This window comes from Schistocerca piceifrons, chromosome X (assembly GCF_021461385.2).
Source record: "Schistocerca piceifrons isolate TAMUIC-IGC-003096 chromosome X, iqSchPice1.1, whole genome shotgun sequence".
In the NCBI taxonomy this organism is placed as follows: domain Eukaryota; kingdom Metazoa; phylum Arthropoda; class Insecta; order Orthoptera; family Acrididae; genus Schistocerca; species Schistocerca piceifrons.
In genome coordinates this window covers 266,626,811-266,649,942 of record NC_060149.1, presented here as the reverse complement: position 1 = coordinate 266,649,942, position 23,132 = coordinate 266,626,811, and the positions used below count along the sequence as shown (strand labels likewise).

Here is a 23,132-nt window from a genome sequence, read left to right as displayed (position 1 = left end):
GACTAACAGAGCTGAACAGAAATCAAATAGATAATTTTGTTCTCCTAGGAGATGTTAATTCAAGAAAATGGAGAGAAAATGTAGGGAAATTTATTTCAAACTGGTCTCAAATTTTCAAATATTACTGTAACACCACACAGTTTAGAACTAGAGGGAGAGTTTACTTTGTAAGCCTGGTTGAGGATAATAGTTATTGTTACATTTTGTAGGTCTCCAGATAGTGATACAAGTGTATTCTCTTTAACGTAGTTCATGGTTGAAAAACAGAAATTTGGAGCAAGTATTGCTATACTAAATTTAATGTGGCAAGAATAAGAAATCAAAATGCAGTAGTATCTTAATTATTACCAAGTAAACAAATACAAGTTGGGACTTGTACAACAAAAGAGAGAAAGATTTTGGTTTAACTTTTTCTTAATGACATAGTCCTCAGAAATTGTGTAAAAGTTGCAACAGAAGGATGAAAACAGAAGGGTATGTTGCAAGAATAATTACCATCCATGTAGGTCAGAAAAGCTGGTGCACTCAGTGGTGCAACATGTTGCTGTATACAACATGCTCGAGTTCAATGGCTCCTTCAGAAAAAATGCCATTTAAACCCTTCCCTCCAACATTAGCTTTTCCAAACAATGTAGATGGCAATTCTTCCTGCAACACATTCTTCTCTCTAGTAATCCTACTGGTCTTAATCCCTGCTAACCCACTGTCCCCATACCCTACCCAGAAGGTTCCCCTTCCTCTGTCCTGTCACCCTCTCCCAGCCCATGTCATCTTGCGCTGCACCTCACTGACTGCCGTGCCTGTGTGTTGTATGCCTAGCCTGTGCACCTGCCACCCCTTCCTTCCACACCCCTATCCTGCACACCTGCTGCCCCCCTCCGAGCAACCAGTTAGCCATCCCCAACCCCTCCTCCTGCTTCCCACCTCTTTCTCGCTCTACCCAGTCCACCGAACACAATCATCATCGCAGTCCACCTGTCAAATGCAATCCTGGTACTGTGTGTCCACTCGGCACATTGTAGGTTCATGCTCAACACTTCTGTTATTCGGCAAATGTTCTCCTTTACTCTTAATTTACTTATACTTCATCATCTGTTATGTTATTAATACAACAATATTTACTTTAGGTCATAGCATTTAATCTTTGGAATATACATATAATGCAAGAATCACGGATTGCACTGATTTGCAACCACTAAATGTCTGTCATATGGATAAAACTCAATAGCTGCTGTTGCAACTACCAGCGAGTATAGAACAGAAAATGGTTACTTGTAGGTATTCACAGTGGCTTCACATTCTGGAAAGAACATGTTAACCATGTTAGCAGATATATATCTCTCATCTGGAAACATATGCAGTTACAAAAAATTAGTTTTGTGTGACATAATTAACACTTCCAGTCACATATCCTGCACAGTTTGTTCATAGGATGCATTTCTGCACATTAAAATAAGATTTTAAACACACTGAAAGAATATACACACAGCTTGTCTGCATCTGTCTCCACCATATGGTGAGTAGCCATCTATCCTTTTCATAATACTGACATTATTCCTTCTTGATTTTCCATTGTTTCACTTTAAAAGGTTGTTATTTCAAAACACTTAACATCTATTGACTCAAATACAAAGTGTTATCATAAAGTTTTAATTATCACACAAAAAATAAAATTACATAATTGAATTTTTCAGTTTTGTAGGTGCATGCCTGCAGTCCTGGTACATACTGAAATCCTTGTGCCACGATATCATTGCATACCACTAGAGCAGCAAAAACTAAATTAGGTGTGTCATTTTGTTTTCACTCCTTTAGTGGCATCAATATAGGCAATTGACTCAGATCTGATGGTATTTGGAGGACTGAACATAAAACTCTTCACATAACACAAACAAATAAAATATTGAGGGTAGTTGAATCAAGGGCATGTTTGCAAAACAACAAGTCTTGCTGCTGGTCAGCTGTTTATGTGCTACTGTTTCAGAACAACAAGTACGCAACAAAGTGTATGACCTCTGTGTCTCATCACAGAATGTGGAGATTCCAGGCTTGCCTGAACTGTGAAGTTGGAAAGGTGGCAGACCTGGCAACAGAGTACAATGCTAGTACAGGCACAAGTGTTTCAGGAAACACCATTCAGCACACATTATTGAACATTGGGCCTCACACCAGATGATCCCTGTGTGTGCTTATGTTGAAATCAATGACATCAGCTAGAATTTCAGATAGTACTGGATCATCAAGATTGGACTGTGGATCAATGGAAACATGTTGCCTGGTCAGATGAATCATGTTTTTTGTTACACCAGGTCAATGGTGGTGTCCAGATAGGCTATCATTCACATAGACAGCTGCTTGAAACATGCACTGCACCATGGACTCAGGCTGGTGGGGGCAATATTACTTTATGGAGGGACATTTGCCTAAGCATCCAAGGGACATGTGGTAACAATTGAAGGCGCCACGATATGATAGCACACTATAATGGGTTCACACTGGTGTCTTAGCCACCCAATTTGCCACAGCTGAACCCAATGAAACACATCTGTGACAGTATTTGGCACCAGCTCTGTGCCTGCAAAACACTGGCGGCTAATTTAGAGGAATTGAGTGAACGATGAATAGACACCCGGTGCCACATACCACCAGAAACTTGTCAAATCCTTGTCACATGGAATCACTGTTGCACTGAAGTCAAAAGATGGACCAACACGCAGATATGTGTACCAAGAATTAATCAAGTACAAGAACTGAGATATAATGATACAATTATTTCACAACAGGAGAGATACTTGTATGTATGTACTGTGTATGTTCCACATCTCCTCCTGAACCACTGAACTGATTTCAATCTAACTTGGTACAGAAATTATTTACTACCTGGAAAGAATGCTGTTGGGGTAAGAACTAGCTACTTTCTATTGGGATCGGGGCGACACTGTGAAGAGAGAAAGAAGAGGAGGAGATAGGGGAAGGAGGAGATGGGCACAGATAGGTGTGAGGAAGAAACAGGAGAGGAGGGGGGGAGAGGGAGAGGGAGAGGGAGAGAGAGAGAGAGAGAGAGAGAGAGAGAGAGAGAGAGAGAGAGAGAGAGAGAGGGTGGGTGGGTGGGTGGGTGGGGTGGGTGGGTGGGTGGGGTGGGGTGGGGTGGGGTGGGGTGGGGAAGGGGAGGGGGAAGTGAACATAGAGGAAAAAGGAGGAGATGGACTAACAGAAGGTTGGAATAAATACATACCTGGGCAAAGCCTAAAATGCTTGAAAGAACTGCTGCCCCCTCCCCCGCACACACCTATCTTTTCCAGTTTTACAGTGTTTGAACCTTTATTTGTAATACAACACCATTCCTTTTTTGTTCTAATACAGTCTAATAACTGGAAAAATTGCCAACTAATAGCTTCCATCAAATCAAACTTGTTAGATTAGTTTAAAACATCTCAGGAGATATGCAATACCACCAGATTACTGACAATGCAAAGAACCAAAGATCTTGTAAATTTTAATCTCTGAAATGAATACAATATGGTATTTTATTTGAAACTTAATTCACTTGCTGCACACAACTATTTTGCTGCTACAAAAAATCACTATATTCCATGAACAGATTGTATGACAGCTGTTGACATCCACATGTACATGGATGATGTTACTAGCAGTACATCCTACCTGGTCATCTCGTAGAATTGCTGCAGTGACATGTTGCCATAAATTTTCAGATTCACATTCACCTTGATGTTCAATAGGAACTGTGTAACGTTTCAACCTCTTTGATTTTATCTCAGGTGTAGGCTTCCACAGAAGTTGCTCCTCCTGAGGAAGATAAGGACAAAATATATCAAAACACAAAAGATATTACATACTCATGTGATTAATAGTATGTACAGAAGGAACTACAAAATTATTAAAGGATTAAATTAAATGTTTTCAGATATTAGATGAAGAATGTGTTATACAAACACAAAACAGAAGATACAATTTACTTCACTGTTAAGGAAGGAGGAAAAAAAAAACTTTGTACTTTGGTACAAAATTTAAGTAAGGAGTGGAAATGCTTTAACTGTTTCTTAATGTATCTGACATGTGGTTAGAAGTCTCTCACATTTACACACATTAAGGTTGTAAAAAATTAATGAAAGAACAAATTGAATTTTTTATTAATGAACAGCACATTAGATTAATATTTTCATTTTTAAAGATGACACTGCACAAAGAGTAAGTGTTATTGCTAGCAATGTTGAAGCCATTTGTGGAAGTTCCTTATGATTTTGGAGGCTGTCACGAATGAAATGAAAGTGACTGTCATGGAGGGATCAGTGTTTGCACTGTGGAGGGACTATAATGGTGGGAGAAACCTTTATAGTTATCTGTAGTTTTACAAGTAATACCACCAAGAGTTGATTGTCTGAGCACTGTACTCTCATTGCTAAATCATTTTACACGGCCAGTGACTCTGTGGCTGCAACACAAAGAGCATTCCAGCCCAAATTATATGAACTTGATGAGAGAGAGTAACGTCAATGTGACTAGGTCACACCAGACATCACATCATTCACTCTTGATTTCAAAAGGAATGTTCTCTAATTATCTTATTTCTTCCAATGGTATCACTAGTTGGCTCACTGGACACCTACCTACTTTGACTCACAATGATCTTTTCTTCCCTAGTGATAAATAAAAGCTAAGATCTATGCATACTACCTAGGAATTGTGTAAGAAGTAAAGAAAGACATACAATGAATTTGTCATCACACTGCCTGTGATCAACTGCAAAGTCATGGACTGCTTTAGTGAACAGTTTCACCTGTGTGTGCATGTAGACTTTCTTGGTAAATACTGATTAAAAGCTATGTTTCCAAACATGGTGGCAGGGTTGACAACCTGCAAAGTTTTGATGAGTCATGAACACCATCTTCACCAGAAGATGCATATGACACTCATAAAAGCACTGCAATATATCAACGGTGTCACTGGGATGGAAATCTGAGAGCTTCTCGTCAGCTCCAACAGTGTTATTGTCCATAACAGCTGCTACCTAAATAAAACTTTTAAAGTAAAAACAATGTAGGATTACATGTAAGTTATTAAAATCTAAAATTCATTAATCAGGTGACTGGTTCTGATTATGGGTACATCATTAGACAGTTAAAATTCCTTGAAAAGATAAATATAAAGTTTCAGAGGCCAAGACAAAGGCATAAATGAAAATAATCTAACTAATTTAAAGTACAGAATTACATATCCACACATGATGTCAACTGAAGAGAGTGGTTACGTAGTGATGATAAACACTGCCAACCAACGCATGGCCATTTGCAGTTCAGTAGTGGAGGCTCTGCCCACTGTCTCCGGCTAACGTCATTTACAGCCAATGGTTACAGAGTATGACACAATTTCATAATAAGGTTACAATAAAGTGTAATTACTATAGATGTAATAACAAAAATATAAATATGAGAGGATATAAATTACACAACCCAAAAAATTTATTTTTAAAATAAACAATATTTTCCAGCAAATATCTTGTACATTTCTGGTAACTAATGTCAATGATATTGTTCCATTTGTACAGAATAACCTTGTACTACAATGGTAGGCTGGTAAGTAATGCACACATGCTTGTAGAATACGAACAAAATGACCTTGACCTTGATGTGGTAGGTAACCTCCCCCCTCTAAATGCATGGACAGTTAGAATGCGTTGTATTCATCCAATATATTTTGAGCAGTGAAAGGAAGGAGATGTGTTCTCTCCTAGTGAGACTCATCATTGTTTATAGGCTGTTTATTGTGACGATGCTATTGATAGGTCTACTGTAAATTGGGTGTGTACTAAAATTTCACGGTTGCGAGCCTGGAAAAACTGTTATTGTTGAGGCAACATGCAGCATATGTCCAATCACTGTCACTGATGATAAACATCGCAAACTCATCAATGATTTGATTCAAAATGACTGGTAAATCATTCAAACACATTTTGCAAACCCTATTGGAATATTCACGGAATGTGTTGGCTTCATAACTGAACATGACATCTTGCAACATGACAACACTCATCCACACCCTTATGCGCAACTGAAGAACCACTGCAAAACCTGGGGTTTGAACTGATTCCACACCCTCCTTACTCCCTCGAGCTTGGGCCTTGCAATTTTTATTTTTCTTCTCTAATCAAGAGAGACCTCCAGGGTAATCATTATACCTTAGGTGATGAGGTGAAGGCCACCTGTCAAGTCCTAGATTTGAGAAAAGTCGGAAAAATTTTTCAGTTACTTGAATGAAAAAAACTTGTTCCACATTGGGAGAAATGTGTTAGTCTTAATGGTGATTATATTGAAAAATAAATACACAATTCTGAAGCTTAAAAACTGTATTATATGTACTTTTCTGCATTATCTTCCTAACAGTTTTTGTTTATGTTCTACAGGCATATGTGCATTACTTTTAAGCCTACCCTTGCTCACCTACCTAATGACCTTCCATACTGAATTAAACAGCCTTTTTTCACACTGACAATGACTGTGTACACTACAGTTCAACTATACCTTGTTGCCTAGATGACAAACTGGTGTTCATATGATGTCACGATTTATACATTTGTACAAATACTTATGGATATTTCACTGTACATGCTGTGTCAACTGACAAGAAACAATACATCAATTTTGTTCTTTCTTCCTAAACAATTGTCGATATCTTAGTGATTTCTGTTATTGCCACTTGTTATATTATTTTAAAATGTCAAATACTTATGTGTACTTCATGATAAATGTTTTATTAAAGAAAATTTAATAGCCCAAGATCACATTCAAAAGTACTGAATGTGATCTTGGCTAGCAAATTTTCTTCAAAATCAGTTACAGATTGCCCCTTCTTACCTCTAACTCCTTCTTACCTCTAATTATGAGAAATTTCAATATTTTATTAAATTGACAGAGGAATATTTAACCTTCAATTTTGCTTATAATGTTACAGTTTACATTTAGCTTACACAACTTCACTTTCATTTTATGATGTATCATGTATTTTGACGTATGATTTATGCTAAATGTTTGTGATTAATAATGATATACTGTCATAAAAGATGATGCATTTTCCTGTTTATTTTAGCTTGTGCCTGGCCATCACTGATAATATAACATCTCTGATGGATAACAGTATGTATCAATTCAGGTTTCATCTTCTAGGTAAACACTTGACATCCTGTCAGCCATTTTTATGGACTAAGTGTGGCTATTGCACCTCCTACAGAGGGCAGGCCATGTTGAAATACCACACATTATGGGGTACTAGTTCCTTTTGATTATTCATAAACAAAATTTCTGTGCATTGCAATAATTTATATACCATCTCATATTTATATTTTTGCAATTACATCTATAATAATTACACTTTACTGCAATCTTATTATGAAATTATGGCATACTCTGCAACCGTTGGCTGTAAACGATGTTATGTGGGAGACAGTGGGCAGAGCCTCCACTACTTAACAGCACACAACTGTGGATTGGTCAGTAGTTACAAAAAGAATTGCACATCGTTGATTTGACCCTAAACATAAGACGACCCCCTTTTTTGTTAGAGGTTTATTGAGAAAATTTTATTTTCAACATATTCCGACTAATCAAAATTACCAACTAGTTTACCGAGATAAAGAATCTGTCAAAGAAAGTTAACATTACACCTATTCTAAACTTATGCCATTTACTGATTGTCTACATTTTGATAATACGAGGAAAAATAAAACAAACCAAACGAATGATTCACATCAATTTTTATCTGCATGTCCTTTTTTACTCACTATCTAAGTCAGTCATCTATGGTATCACTGTTTTTTTTTTTTTTTTTTTTTTTTTTCTTCACCACCACCACCACCAGTATCATTTCTGGGATGATACTTTCAGGTAACCAATGAGAGGCAAGAAAACATTCAATGTATTTCTACATATGAGAATATGAGAATCAATAAAATTTATAATCTTGGTTGCCACAAATATCTGGCTGTTGCTTCTGAATATGTTATTTCCGAGATTGCAGTCATGGTGGGATCTTAGAACACACTTGTTTCCCCCCCCCCCCAAATACATAGAGGATTTACAACATCTATGTGGATGGGAGACTGAAACAATATTGCTTCATCTCTTGCTTTCAAACACGTTGTCCATCCACTGCTCTTTTATTGCCTGTGTAGAACCAGCAGCTGACACATCCCCTTTTATACCCATTGTACCTCACGGCGAGTGGTGACGACATTTCTGCACAAAACGTATCAGTACACCACTAGCCCCCTTTCTTGACTTTTAAGTGCTATGTTTACATAAGGGTTCCCAAAGACTGACTTCATAAACGTAATTCTCAATACCACTTCTGGTTGGTCATATGAAAACTCCCATATCTATTCTGGAAATGTGGTTATAGTTGCTGGATTTCCACTTCTACAACTGATTTTCACTTTCACGCACAACAACAGTTTTTGAAAGAAGCTTGGGTTGATGGTTGTGTCTTGCTTCAAAAATTTTTTTGGCTAATCTGAACAGAGCAACTTTTTGTGCAATGAAGGAGAAGTAGAAGTATTAGACTGAGTATGGATTTCTCTACCTCTAATAATTAGAAAGAACCATTGTGCTGACTAAATCAGAAACTGGAACAGCTGATTACCAGATGACATATTTTCCCAAACTAGCAAAACCAATTCAGGCCTTTACCTGTAAACACAACAGTGAAAAACTGTTTTCAACATTCTGTTCTTGTCTTCCAGAAGCTGTATCACACGTAAATGTTGTGACTGTCTCCTGCAGAAACGTATATTATTGTTGAGACTCTGTCCAATTTTGAAATCAGTTCACGTCAGACTACAATTTGGTTAATGCAAACTGCAGTTTAAATGTGGTAGATGTTCATAAAAAGCCAAGGTATGCAGTACACATTCCCATGGTCAGCAGGGCAACAAAATTTTTAGCCTGCTCACCATTCCCCTCCCTAAATTCATCCCCGTTCTCAGCCAAGCTGGTGTTAATGTTACCCATCCAACCCTTCCGAATTCTTCAAATACAATCTGCATGTGATTTCAATTGCCAAAGCTTTATCTATAAATGTAAGACGAGCCCTATATTAATCTATTGCACAATATAAATATGTTGACCTTGGCAGCAAAAGTTTAATCTGTGAACATAAGGTGAACCCGTAGTTTTACAATCGCAAACTTGGGAAAAAGCCTTGTCTTATAAGCATATAAAGTCAGTAAATACAGATCAGAAATATGGAGTGCAATAATCCAAAGCAAGTTAATTAGACTACTTATCCTAACAGAAAGATCAGTGCAAGTCATCTGTAGGATAAACCTAAGGACTATTACAGAACTTTGCTCTCCAACCAATAATATATTAAAAGCAGTGTTTGTCACTCAAAACACAATAACCAAACATAGCCTCTTATCCATGACAATCTGATATGTGATACAAAGAAAAAATACCATATTACTAGTCACAGGATAGTACTGTTGGTATGAGTCCAACCACATACAGGAATTAAAATGGCAGATGTGTCATCAAAAGCAGTTTTAGTTCTACCACACCACAGATAAAAGTTTATCTGAAGAAATTACTTGTCAAAAATGATGTTTGTATGTTTTATAGCTATATTTATATGTAATAAAAATTCAGGCTGCCAAAATGTCCTATTTAACATTAAGTAATTTCTTTTGTGCTGTTAATCTAATAATAATAATAATAATAATAATAATAAATAATGACAATAAATGTGCTTTTATAGAACAAAAGAACAAAATTTTGTATTAATTATAAAACCATCTTAATAAATGTTTTAAGATTTACACTGGAAAATATTTTGCATGCTGTGGCTCAAACTGGTGTGATTAGCTGTCACTGTAAATCTACTTGGTGTTCAGTAGACTATTATTATTATTGGCAATGTAATCATTTTCCACAATAAAGAAATACTGCACTGAGATACCAACAGCCAATTCTTTTATGTCTAAGAATGGTGTACATAATACAGGGTGAATCATAAAGGACTCTGCAACTTTGGAATGATATATAAATTTATTAAGAAAACTTACAGAATCAGTAGACATGTCGTTTTGTAGTAAAGAACTTCGAGTTTCACTAAAAGTGTCAAATGTCATTTTGGATCGATATGAATACCATTTGTGATGCGGCAAACATCCCGCTGGTAACACCTCCTTCCCACATTCATTCATTGTGGTAAACTGGGCATAACTTATGCAACAGTAGCATAGATTTGATTTTTGAGGTTGGCTAAATTGTTTGATAGGGGGAGGAACATACACATGGTCATCAATTAATTTTATGTTCGGCAGTTGTTGCAGAGTTCATTACATGAAACCAAAACACACAATGAGCATACTCCGAACCAGTGAAAGTAGCAATTTTAACTGTGCACTATGCAAGGGCTCCTAGTGGTGAAACGAGGTACTGATGTATTACATTAATCGAACTTGAGGTTGTTTGCTACTAAATGACATATCTACCTATTCTGTAAGTTACCTCAATAAATGTCTGTATCATTCCAAAGCTGTAAAGTCCCTTGTACTCACAATGTAAAGTATACACACTAACCTAACATGATAGGCACAACGGAGGTATTTTTCCCCCTCTCACAGATATCATTGTAATCTATTTCATGATATTGTTTTACATGGAGCTAATGACACAAAAAATTCTTTTAGGACTAAAAGAAAAGAAAAAAGAGAAGAAAAGAAAATCCAGAATGCTCTATCATGTTCTGTCAGAATAAATCATCAGACCTTGATTTCAAGAATTGCACATAATAGATTTAAAATTTTTCTTTTTAAAATTCAGTCTTGATCGTACCGCATATGCTACAAGAACATAGGTGTGATCAAGACTGAATTTTGAAAATAAAAATTTCAAAAATTTGTTGATCACTGTTCCAAAAATGTTTATTAAAATTGACATAACAGATTACTCAAAAAAAATATTTTCCCTCAATTTTACAAAAAAAGCTATCACTTATGTGATGGCAATATGTAGTTAGGGAGATAGATTACACTGGCTTAAAGGTAAAGGATTTTCCTTGTGTATTTTTGGGTGCCAATTTCAGGTAAAGTACTTAGAACATTCAATCACAAACAGTTTTGACACAAAATTAGAATTTCCATGAGGTACACAAAATGCAACTATTTAATTATTTTAATAATGCCAGCATTGTTTTGTGACTGAGGTGGGCTGATTTTGTAGCATGGATGAGTGATGCAGAACTACCTAAAAGAGTATCACAAGGAAATCCAGGACAAAGAGGGTGTGTTCAGCTGAGAAGCAAATGGGAGGATGGTGTGACACAGAATCTCCGAAAAATGGGTTGATAAATGGAGGAAAACTGTTGAAGAGACCAAGGCTCACAATGACCTGTAGAGCCACAGAAACAAGAGAAGAAGAAAAGGAAGAAGAAGATATTTTTGTGAAGGTTGGCAATGTAACCTGCTACAAAAAGATGTTTAATTTTATAGTCTGTAATACAGCTACCAATATATTTTGGTGATATTGTAACGTTGACACCTATATGTGACTATGTAGACCAGGCTGTTCGTGCTTGTCGGCTCCGTTGTGAGCCGCGGAGCGCTCCCTGCTCCAGGGAGCCGTGTCGCTTGCTGTGGCCATTCGAGTGGGCCGGCATGCCGGCACTTGGCATGGCTGGCTGAGGCAGGCGGCAAGGCAAGCATTTTGACGTGCCAGCTGCGTCTTACAAGATCGACAACCTCATACTCTTAGCTGCTAAGACGTGGTGATAAGCTACACCAGGAAATACAATGTTCAGGAGATAAATAAGAAACAACTGTTTTACAAGAAATTGCATACTAAATTTATTGAGCCTCTGTAGCTTGACATTTTCTTTTCATTACAAGATCAAAAATATCAGGCGTCAAAGTGTTCGCAGCATTAATGCGGAGGACGGCCTTCATTGTTGCATCCTGAAGAAACAATCGTTCCTTACTTTTTACTCTTTTCATTGCTGAGAAAAGCTGCTCACAACAATACGTAGATCCAAACATGCACATGATCTGAGCGGCATTGTTGTGAAGCTTGGGAAATGTTTTTGCTGTAATGAACAATACTATCATGACAAATCCAACGTGTTGTAGTACCTCTCTTTCAACAAAGTTGAATTTTGAAAATGAATTATCTCCAATTGAAGTGACGGTGACAAGTCATCAGGGGAAACTGAAAAAGGAGTGCTTAACACCTTAAGTTCCATTTCCAAACCAGTAAGGTCTCAGAATCGTGTTTCAAACAACGTGATGAGCGGCTTTAACTTTGCTTGGTAATCACCGAAAGTAGTACCTTCAGGTAGTTTTAAAGAAGCAAGACGATTGAAGAACGCTAAATGTCCATTACTCATCTGCCTCTCAAATAAACGTAACTTTTCCATGAACGCTTTGATCTGGTCGTGCATGTCAACGATTAGCTGCCCTTTGCCCTGCAGTGACAGATTTAAATTATTCAGATGCATAGTCGTATCAGCTAGGAACGCCAGGTCTGATATCCATTTTATATCTTTCAGACAACGCATTTCTTCCCCTTTCATTTCGAGAAAAAGGGATATTTCCTCACGAATGGCAAAGAAAACATCAAGAACTTTTCCCCGACTCAGCCAATGAACTGTACTGTGGTAAGGTATATCCCCATACTCCACTTCCATATCTTTCAGGAATCCTTTGAATTGGCGATTATTCATACCGTGACATCGCACAAAATTCACACACTTCACGACATCTTTCATTATGCCACCTAGCTCTACTGTTTCAGCACACAGTGCCTCTTGGTGAATAAAACAATGAAGAGTCAAAATGTCTTTCCCGAATTCGTCCTCGAGTTTATTTTTCAAACGAGAAGCAAAACCTTGGTGACGCCCGATCATTTGTGGTGCACCGTCTGTCGTTACAGAATGGAGCTTATCCCACAGCAAATTCATATTGTCCACTGATTCACAAACAGCTTCAAAAATGTCACGTCCTGTTGCGGTGTAATAGAGTGGTACCACATCCAAGAGTTCTTCAGTTACTTGCAGCTCCATGTCGTCACCTCGCACAAAGACTGCAAGTTGAGCACAGTCCGATATGTCGGTGCTTTCATCAAGCGCTAGCGAAAATGCAACAAAGCTCTCCGCCTTTTTCCTGAGCTGTGTCTCTAAATCCATTGCCATATCCAGGATTCGACGAGACATTGTTTGCTTTGACAGCCAAACCCCTTCAATTGCCTGCACCTCCATTGGAAACAAACATTCTGCAACTGCTACCATGCACAATTTTACGAGCAGTCCCACCGAAAATGCCTCGCCACTTGTTGCAATGATGTGAGCGACCCTGTAGCTTGCTTGAATTGCAGATTCAGTAGTGTTTTCTCCGCTCTCATTCACCTGAAAATTATAAACGCATTACAGAACACGAACTATGTTGCATGTTTTGATACCCTCCGTATTACGAAACAGTTTTTGAAGTTATGTCTCCTAGTATGACGTTCTTAAGCCTGGCTACCAGTTCTCTGCGTGCAACGCCTTCTACCTGATCGTTGTGGGCTGCGTGAAGACATGTATAATGTCGTTGTATATTGTACTTCTTCGCAGAATTAAATACTTTATGACATAGAAGACACTGCGGACGACCATCCCTCTCAATTAATGGAAAGGTATCCTCCAATAGAGGTGCAATGCTCCCGCGGCTAGTCATAGCTGTCACTGAACACGGATTATTGCGTCAGTTGCGGCTGCATGTAGCCAGGGGGCAGTGAGTTCGCTTACCCCCTCCATGCGGGCTCCGAGCTGCCGCAGTGAGTGCTCCGGAGCGCTCTGGCTCCCTGGAGCTGGGTTGGGACAGCCTGATGTAGACTTTCCCTGCGTATTAGTATATCAAATTCTTGTCAGGTTTCAAGCCAGATCAAACTGTCATCTGAGCACAATATTTCAGTGGTCCACCTGGCCGCCATCATCAGGTGAGAAAAGCTACACTGCTCTCGCTGATTACTGATTCCACTCGCAAATGACTGCATCTTTACATGCATCGGAAGTACAACAGTGCACGCGCTCAGTCATTCTTGCTGCCTCCTGGCGCAAAAATGCCTCTGGTGGTGAATACTCTCGAAAATGATATATCATTACAAATGATTATTCATAGCCAGCCAATTCAGATGGCGTTGTTTCTTCATGTCTGATAAAACAGGATTCCACATTTTACTTAGTGGGTATCCATCATCACAATTAATGATATTATCTGCTAGTCTGATTTCGACAGATTCTTTTAGAACACAATCCCAATACCATGAAGCATTTGCAACTACTTGTGTCTCATTATATAGCATCCTGTGGCCCTCTGTAAGGCGACGCTCAGCCACCTCAGATTGATCTGGTTGTAATAATCACGTGTGGCAATGATGTTCAGTACACCTGTCGTTGACGGTACGAATTATTTGGCCAATGTAAATTTTCCAGCACTCTCACGGTATTTTGTACACGCCAGACTTCCTCAAACCTAAATCATCTTTGACAGACCCAAGAAGTGCTCGAATCTTAGCTGGCACATGAAAAACACATCTGATCTCATATTTCTTCAAAAGTCTACCTATCTTGGTGGACGCATTCCCAGCATATGGAGGAAAAGCCACAGACCTAAAGGTGTCTCCAGAAGGTTCAATTAGAGGTCAAAACTCAAAAACACGTAGAATTTGTCAGTCTGTACAGCCGTTATTATTGAACACGTCCTTAAGATGTTGCAGCTCCTGTGGTGAATTTTCCGCAGCCGAGACAGCATATGCTTGTTTAACCAAGGCCCGAAGGGCTCCTGTACGGTGGAAAGGTGGATGGCAACTGGTAGCATGTAAATACCTGTCAGTATGAGTCAGTTTCCTGTAAACCCTGCATCCAAGAGTTCCCTCTTCTTTTCTATAAAATAGTACATCCAAAAAAGGTAACATTCCCTCCTTTTCAATTTCCATTGTGAATTTGATGTTCAGATGAAGAAGCTCAGCCATCATGTTCTGACATCCACCTATTTTTTATTTGATGACAAATATTTTGAACAAACCGACAGTGTGACTATGGGGAGTCCTTTATCCCCCATAATCTTTTTATGGAGGACATTGAGGATATGGCCCTGAAAACATCTTTTTTGAAGCCTGCGTGTTTTCTGAGATACATTGACGATACGTTACTTGCTTGGCCACATGGAATAGACTCTTTGCACCGGTTATAGGACCATTTCAATTGTCTCACCTGACCTTGGTTAAACGAGCATATGCTGTCTCCGATGCTGAAAATTTACCCCAGGAGCTGCAACATCTTAAGGAAGTGTTCAATAATAATGGCTGTACAGACTGACAAATTCTATGTGTTTTTGAGTTTTGACCTCTAATTGGACCTTCTGGAGACACCTTTAGGTCTGTGGCTTTTCCTCCATATGCTGGGAATGTGTCCACCAAGATAGGTAGACTTTTGAAGAAATATAAGATCAGATGTGTTTTTCATGTGCCAGCTAAGATTCGGGCACTTCTTGGGTCTGTCAAAGATGATTTAGGTTTGAGGAAGTCTGGCGTTTACAAAATACCGTGAGAGTGCTGGAAAATTTACATTGGCCAAATAATTCGTACCGTCAACGACAGGTGTATTGAACATCATTGCCACACATGATTATTACAACCAGATCAATCTGAGGTGGCTGAGCATTGCCTTACAGAGGGCCACAGGATGCTATATAATGAGACGCAAGTAGTTGCAAATGCTTCGTGGTATCGGGATTGTGATCTAAAAGAATCTGTCGAAATCAGACTAGCTGATAATATCATTAATCGTGATAATGGATACCCGCTAAGTGAAACGTGGAATCCTGTTTTATCAGACATGAAGAAACAACGGCACCTGAATCGGACGGCTATGAATGATCATTTGTAACACTACATCGTTTTCAACAGTATTCACCATTGGAGGTGCTGCAAGTCTTTTTGCACCAGGGGGCAGCAGGAATGATTGAGCGTGTGCACACTGTATCTAGCACATGCGCTGTTCCGATGCATATAAAGATGCAGTCATTTGCGAGTTGAATCAGTTATCGGCAAGAGCAGTGTGCTCAGATGACAGTTTGATCCGGCTGGAAACCCGCCAAGAATTTGATTGACACCTGTATGTTTGTTTTACACATCATTTCTCAAGCAAACTGCAAATTCTGTGAATTTCATGGCTTTAAGAAACAATATTAATTCTCTTGTTCACTTCTCATACATGTGTGGCAAACTTGTGGTGAAAAAGCAACAACAGACAATCTCAGACTTTGTCAAAGAAGTGTATTTTCTGTCCTGTCACAAAGGTTGGAGAGCATGAGAAGACAAGGGCCTCATGTTGAGTGTGCTGAAGTTGGGAGGAAGGACCCCTGCCTCCTACACAAATGAGACAGTTGTGCAAAAGACAAGCACTGGTCTCAAAAAATCTGACCAATTAGAACACTAAAATCTGCAGGTAAAAATGTAAGATTCAGTTCACAGGTGGACCAAAAAAAAAAAACCTTCTGCATTCACTTCACATGAAATCTGGCATTATGAAACAATTTATTAAATCCCTACCAAAAGATGGTGACACTTGATTATGTGGTGAAAAAGTAACCATGGCTACAAAGGGCTAAGATGAAAGAAGGGCATTTTCTTCAGCCCTGACATTTGCAAACTAATGAAATATGCAACACTAACATCAACTGAATAAAATTTAAACATAATCTTGGATAATCTTTAATTAAGTTGTCAACAAATTTCTTCGCAACTGCGAAGACCTTGATTGTGAGAATTAGAATGAAGCATATTGGATAGCTTATAGTACTGTATGCCTCAATGAGCCTGAAGCTGCACTTCCTAGGTGCTATGTGTGAGGAAGAGGGAGAAAGGTTCCATCAAAACATGAAACAAATGGGATGTGAGTACTGGGACTGATGAGATGTCAGCACGATAGCTGACTACTGTTGGATGCTGCACAGGGGAATGAAGGAGAGAAAGAAGAGACATTATGACTTATGGCTTTGTATTAGACCTGAAGAACATAATACTCCATTATAATGTTAGGAATGCCTTATTTTATCATGATTTCTTATTACCTTTTTTTGAATGTATGTGTTTTGTATGAATGTTCTAGATCTTCATTATTACTTTGTGAGAAATCCTTAAGTGATAGATAGAAACTCTGCATTTCTGAACTTAACTTATATACAGGGTGTTACAAAAAGGTATGGCCAAGCTTTCAGGAAACATTCCTCACACACAAAGAAAGAAAATATGTTATGTGGACATGTGTCCGGAAATGCTTACTTTCCATGTTAGAGCTCATTTTATTACTTCTCTTGAAATCACATTAATCATGGAATGGAAACACACAGCAACAGAACGTACCAGCGTGACTTCAAACACTTTGTTACAGGAAATGTTCAAAATGTCCTCTGTTAGCGAGGATACATGCATCCACCCTCCATCGCATGGAATCCCTGATGCGCTGATGCAGCCCTGCAGAATGGCGGATTGTATCACAGCCATCCACAATACGAGCACGAAGAGTCTCTACATTTGGTACTGGGGTTGCCTAGACAAGAGCTTTCAAATGCCCCCATAAATGAAAGTCTAGAGGGTTGAGGTCAGGAGAGCGTGGAGGCCATGAAATTGGTCTGCCTCTACCAATCCATCGGTCACCGAATCTGTTGTTGAGAACTGTACGAACACTTCGACTGAAATGTGCAGGAGCTCCATCGCGCATGAACCATATGTTGTGTCGTACTTGTAAAGGCACATGTTCTAGCACCACAGGTAGAGTATCCCGTATGAAATCATGATAACGTGCTCAATTGAGCGTAGGTGGACGAAACTAAAATGAGATATAAAATGGAAATTAAGCGTTTCCGGATAACATCTTTTCTTTATTTGTGTGTGAGGAAAGTTTCCTGAAAGTAAGCCTTTTTGTAACACCCTGTGTTTGTATATATAAGGGAAACATTCCACGTGGGAAAAATATATCTAAAAAGAAAGATGATGAAACTTACCAAACAAAAGCGCTGGCAGGTCGATAGACACACAAACAAACACAAACATACACACAAAATTCTAGCTTTCGCAACCTATGGTTGCCTCGTCAGGAAAGAGGGAAGGAGAAGGAAAGACAAAAGGATATGGGTTTTAAGGGAGAGGGTAAGGAGTCATTCCAATCCCGGGAGCGGAAAGACTTACCTTAGGGGGAAAAAAGGACAGGTATACACTCGCACACACACACATATCCATCCACACATACACACACACAAGCAGACATTTGTAAAGGCAAAGAGTTTGGGCAGAGATGTCAGTCGGGGCGGATGTACAGAGGCAAAGATGAAGTTGAAAGACAGGTGAGGTATGAGCGGCGGCAAATTGAAATTAGAAATTAGCGGAGATTGAGGCCTGGCGGATAGCGAGAAGAAAGGATATGCTGAAGGGCAAGTTCCCATCTCCGGAGTTCTGACAGGTTGGTGTTAGTGGGAAGTATCCAGATAACCCGGACGGTGTAACACTGTGCCAAGATGTGCCTACACTGTGAAGCGTTCTATGTGGGAATGACCAGCAACAAACTGTCCATTCGCATGAATGGACACAGGCAGACAGTGTTTGTTGGTAATGAGGATCACCCTGTGGCTAAACATGCCTTGGTGCACGGCCAGCACATCTTGGCACAGTGTTACACCGTCCGGGTTATCTGGATACTTCCCACTAACACCAACCTGTCAGAACTCCGGAGATGGGAACTTGCCCTTCAGCATATCCTTTCTTCTCGCTATCCGCCAGGCCTCAATCTCCGCTAATTTCTAATTTCAATTTGCCGCCGCTCATACCTCACCTGTCTTTCAACTTCATCTTTGCCTCTGTACATCCGCCCCGACTGACATCTCTGCCCAAACTCTTTGCCTTTACAAATGTCTGCTTGTGTGTGTGTATGTGTGGATGGATATGTGTGTGTGTGCGAGTGTATACCTGTCCTTTTTTCCCCCTAAGGTAAGTCTTTCCGCTCCCGGGATTGGAATGACTCCTTACCCTCTCCCTTAAAACCCACTTCCTTTCGTCTTCCCCTCTCCTTCCCTCTTTCCTGATGAGGCAACAGTTTGTTGCGAAAGCTTGAATTTTGTGTGTATGTTTGTGTGTCTATCGACCTGCCAGCACTTTTGTTCGGTAAGTCACCTCATCTTTTTTATATATATATATATATAATATATATATATATATGAATTAATAGAGGGAAACATTCCACATGGGAAAAATGATTTTTTAAAAACTGCAAAGTATACATCTGTAGCCCTAAGTTACATATGAAAACAGGTAGTGAAATACGAACAAATGAACAAACACTGTGTTTCTTGAACAGTGTGCACATGTGCTAGATTATATAGCACAGGAAATATAAAATTCAATAGCACCAGTTGTTGCTGAAGGAAAGTAATGTAGGGCTTGATGAATTTATTCACATATTACAAATGATACTGCAGCTTCACTCTGAGATTCAAGATATCTGGAAACAAACTGAAACAAAACAATTCGTAGTCTCTTCTACTCCACTCAGATCTGCTTTAATTTAATCACAAATAGCTTTCGTAAATAAGAAATATGCTACAATATGCTCCTTTAAAGGCACTCAAATATTTATACACCAAGAGCACAATTAAGTGTCAGTAATACTGATTTAACAGTTGCTATTCTTTCAACTTTTGCCTTTTAAATGCTACTAAAAAGTAGTGACCACAATTAATGTAACATAAGGCAGTGGTAATTGAATAAAACCTTATAATTTACTCATATTTGAGCGATAATTTTGGAATGCTTTTAATTACAGGAATTATTTTACGTACCCCTGTACGCCGATCTTTGATGAATACACTGCTGTCCCAGTATCCATCCAACGTTGCCAAGGTTTCCTTCCCCAACTTTAACTGTCCCGATATCATGTTTGTCTGTTCTGCACCACCCAGAAAGGGCTACATGTACACAAACAAAAATTGTGTTACAACAAAAGCAATGGTGATCAGTTGCACCTTGAAAATACTATGTTGAATGCTCAGTAATAAGAATTTTTCATTTTGCTTTTACAATAAGAATTTTCAAACAATTCTGAAAATCTTCAAACAATTCCAATAATAATAATAATAATAATAATAATAATAATAACAATCTATACCAAACTAGAATAAAAAAACTGAACACTATATATGGTTCTGAATGTTGCAGAAAAGCATATCTGGTATGTTCCAAAGTAGTAGCCACATACACTACTGTATGAGTAAATGGTAAATATCTCTGCCAAGACTCGAAGCTCTTCTTCATAGTCACAAATGAATCTCATGTAGAATTTACAAAACATGAAAGCAGAATAAAGCATGCATTTATTATGAGACTACCAAGGAAGCAATCTGACATAGCGTCCCATTTCCTCACACACTTTGAAAGCATCCTAAGGCATATTTTGATATACTTACTACAACTATGCACAGAGGTTTTCAAGTGTTTGCATGCTTTAAATATCATGGAAGAAGGCATTTTTCTATTTCATTGCAAGTGAGTTCAAAATTTTACAACACAAATGATGGCTACAGACCATGATGCATTGTTTATACATATTTAACCTGTGGAAACAAAAATCATTAGCCAGTGATCTTGTAGTACCATATTGTGCCTTCACAAAATATACAGAAATGGATGAGGTCACAAATGATGGCATCTCAAATCTAAACTCTGGGCTGGATAATGATACTGTCATGTGCAGAGCCTTATCATTACAGTCCACACTTTACATGAACAAAAAGACTGCTCTTAAAAGAGAAAACCATACACCACTATTTCTGCATACAACTGTAATAGTAATTAAAGTAGTGATTATGCACCAGACAAATACATGGGTTTAATGTGAATGCATGTACAGACAGCTTCATCTATAATCTTGATTTGTGAAACAGTTACATGGCATGGATGGTATTTGTTGACACAGTGGAGATCCTATTAATAAGACCCTCCCCCCCCCCCCCCCCCCCCCCCCTCCTTTCCTGATGCACTACTGTTCATGAAATATGGTTTAATGTCTTCAGCCTCCATTGGGACTGCTGAGGCCTGTAAAAATCTTCTTCTTCTTCTTCTACTGCTACTACTACTACTATTACTGCATCTATTAATCTATTACCACCACCCACCACCACCTCCGCCACAGCCACAACCACCACAGCCCAGTGTACTTTTTCCTTGGAATACTGGTCTGCTACTTTCCTCATGATTAGCCAGGAAAGAGCGTCCATGTTCCTATGTACCTAACCAGTCTTTGTCCTTTTCTCTAGCTATAGAGAGACTAGATACAACATCCATAAAATCATATTCTGCATTCTGAGAAAGACTACAGATAAACACCTGATTTAAACCATGTATACTTCTAGTGTTGATAGGCAAAGTTGGTAAAATAAATCCTGTAATTTCCACACTATTTTGTATTTCAGCAAGAGGTTTTTATATGATTTTTTAAACACAAGACACAAATTCCTAAGCATAGTAGTATTAATTTTTCAGTGTTTCACAAATTTAGTGTAAAGCATGCACACTACAAGTCACATGTTTTGTATTATAGGAGATAGTGGCTTTTTCTTCCAGTTTGAAGCCTGACACATACACAGCCCAGTCTGAAATTGTTGAAACACTCAATTATACATTATTGTGTCAGACCATAATATGCATAATTGAAACTGTACATCATGCTTGAAACTGTACATCATGCTAGTATTGTCAGTTTTTTCAACAACAGACTTTAGAAAATGCATAGGTTTTACATGTTATCTATCCAGAAGTAAAAATGATGGAAGTTTGGGTTTCTGCCCATCTGCAGTTGGGGTAAAAAATCATGGATTATTAGTTAATTGCCATCTGGTTAGTGACTTTTTTCTTCATACTACTTTAAGGTACCATCCTCAGGGCTTTATTTCCCAGTATATTTTCTACTACTTGATGTAATGCATTATCAGTAAACAGCTGCCCTATCTCACTTTTGCCACAGAATTTCCCCATTCTAAATTTGCATTTTGATTTTCACTCAGTGTATAATGTGGCTGATGTTTTCCATCAATTGTAATTCAGACATCACAAACACTGTATGGTACCTAACATACAGATTCATCACTTTCAATAGTGTACTGCCATTACTAAACATTTCGCTACAGCCACACACCCTTATTGTGCTCACTTTGTGTTTTGGCATATTGACAGGAGAAGAACAAAAGACAAATGATAGAAATACAGCAGCACTACAAGTTACAAAAGCCACTTTATTCACTATCTGTAATTTATTACTATCCTGTAATCTGCCTCTCAGAAGCCACATTCTGAACTGGTAGCAACTACACTACTTTAGGCCACGAATATGTCAGCACCAGTGTATGCTAGACTTTGGAGACAAATAACACATCATGACTAAGATATATTGCAATGGTTTTGTTCAATATCTTGTTTTGATTTACTGTCCACAGTTGCAAGTATTTTGCGCAAACCGAGTCAGTCTTTACTACTAATTCAATTTCAATTGCATAATGAATTTATGTAGTCTTTCAGATCTGCTTATCAGGTTTAACATCAGTAGGCAACACTACGTAAGAGGAGTGGTGCAAAAAAACCCACTCTCAGATCCTGAGAATACCCAATCATAACAGGTGGTGCTGGGTTGGGAGATGGAGTAGTTATATTCATCTATTCTAGAAGCAGCAAAGAAAACTCATCACTATATAATTTTCTTGCATCATCTGATAAAAGGTGGCAGCACTTGCCAATCTGTGTGAATATTTGTTTTCCTTTTTAGGATGCGTAAATGGGCAATAAGGTGTAAAAGGTGCCGGCACTGTAAAGGGCTGCAAAAGTAGGCAACTAAAATTGCAATTGGTGGTGTTTATTTCATGTTTACTTCACTTTCTAAGTCATTTACATTCTTTCAGAAGATGTTTATTTCCCGTTGTACAATACCTAAAGTGCATTACTTATAATACAGCATTATTACTGAGTTTCATTACGAAGTAGGTGCATCTTTATTCTTGTAATCAAACTCATTTGTAATTTCTGAAACGGAAAAATAAAATATGT

At 38.4% G+C, this 23,132-nt stretch overlaps 1 protein-coding gene across 1 annotated transcript in view; it reads right to left on the bottom strand.

Annotated features, from left to right (window-relative positions):
- LOC124722300 (oxysterol-binding protein-related protein 8) overlaps window positions 1–23,132 on the bottom strand; it is a 211,438-nt gene that overhangs the window by 44,122 nt on the left and 144,184 nt on the right. The window contains 2 exon segments of the mRNA XM_047247483.1: window positions 3,664–3,807; window positions 19,880–20,005. Coding sequence (XP_047103439.1) covers window positions 3,664–3,807; window positions 19,880–20,005 — 270 coding nt within the window.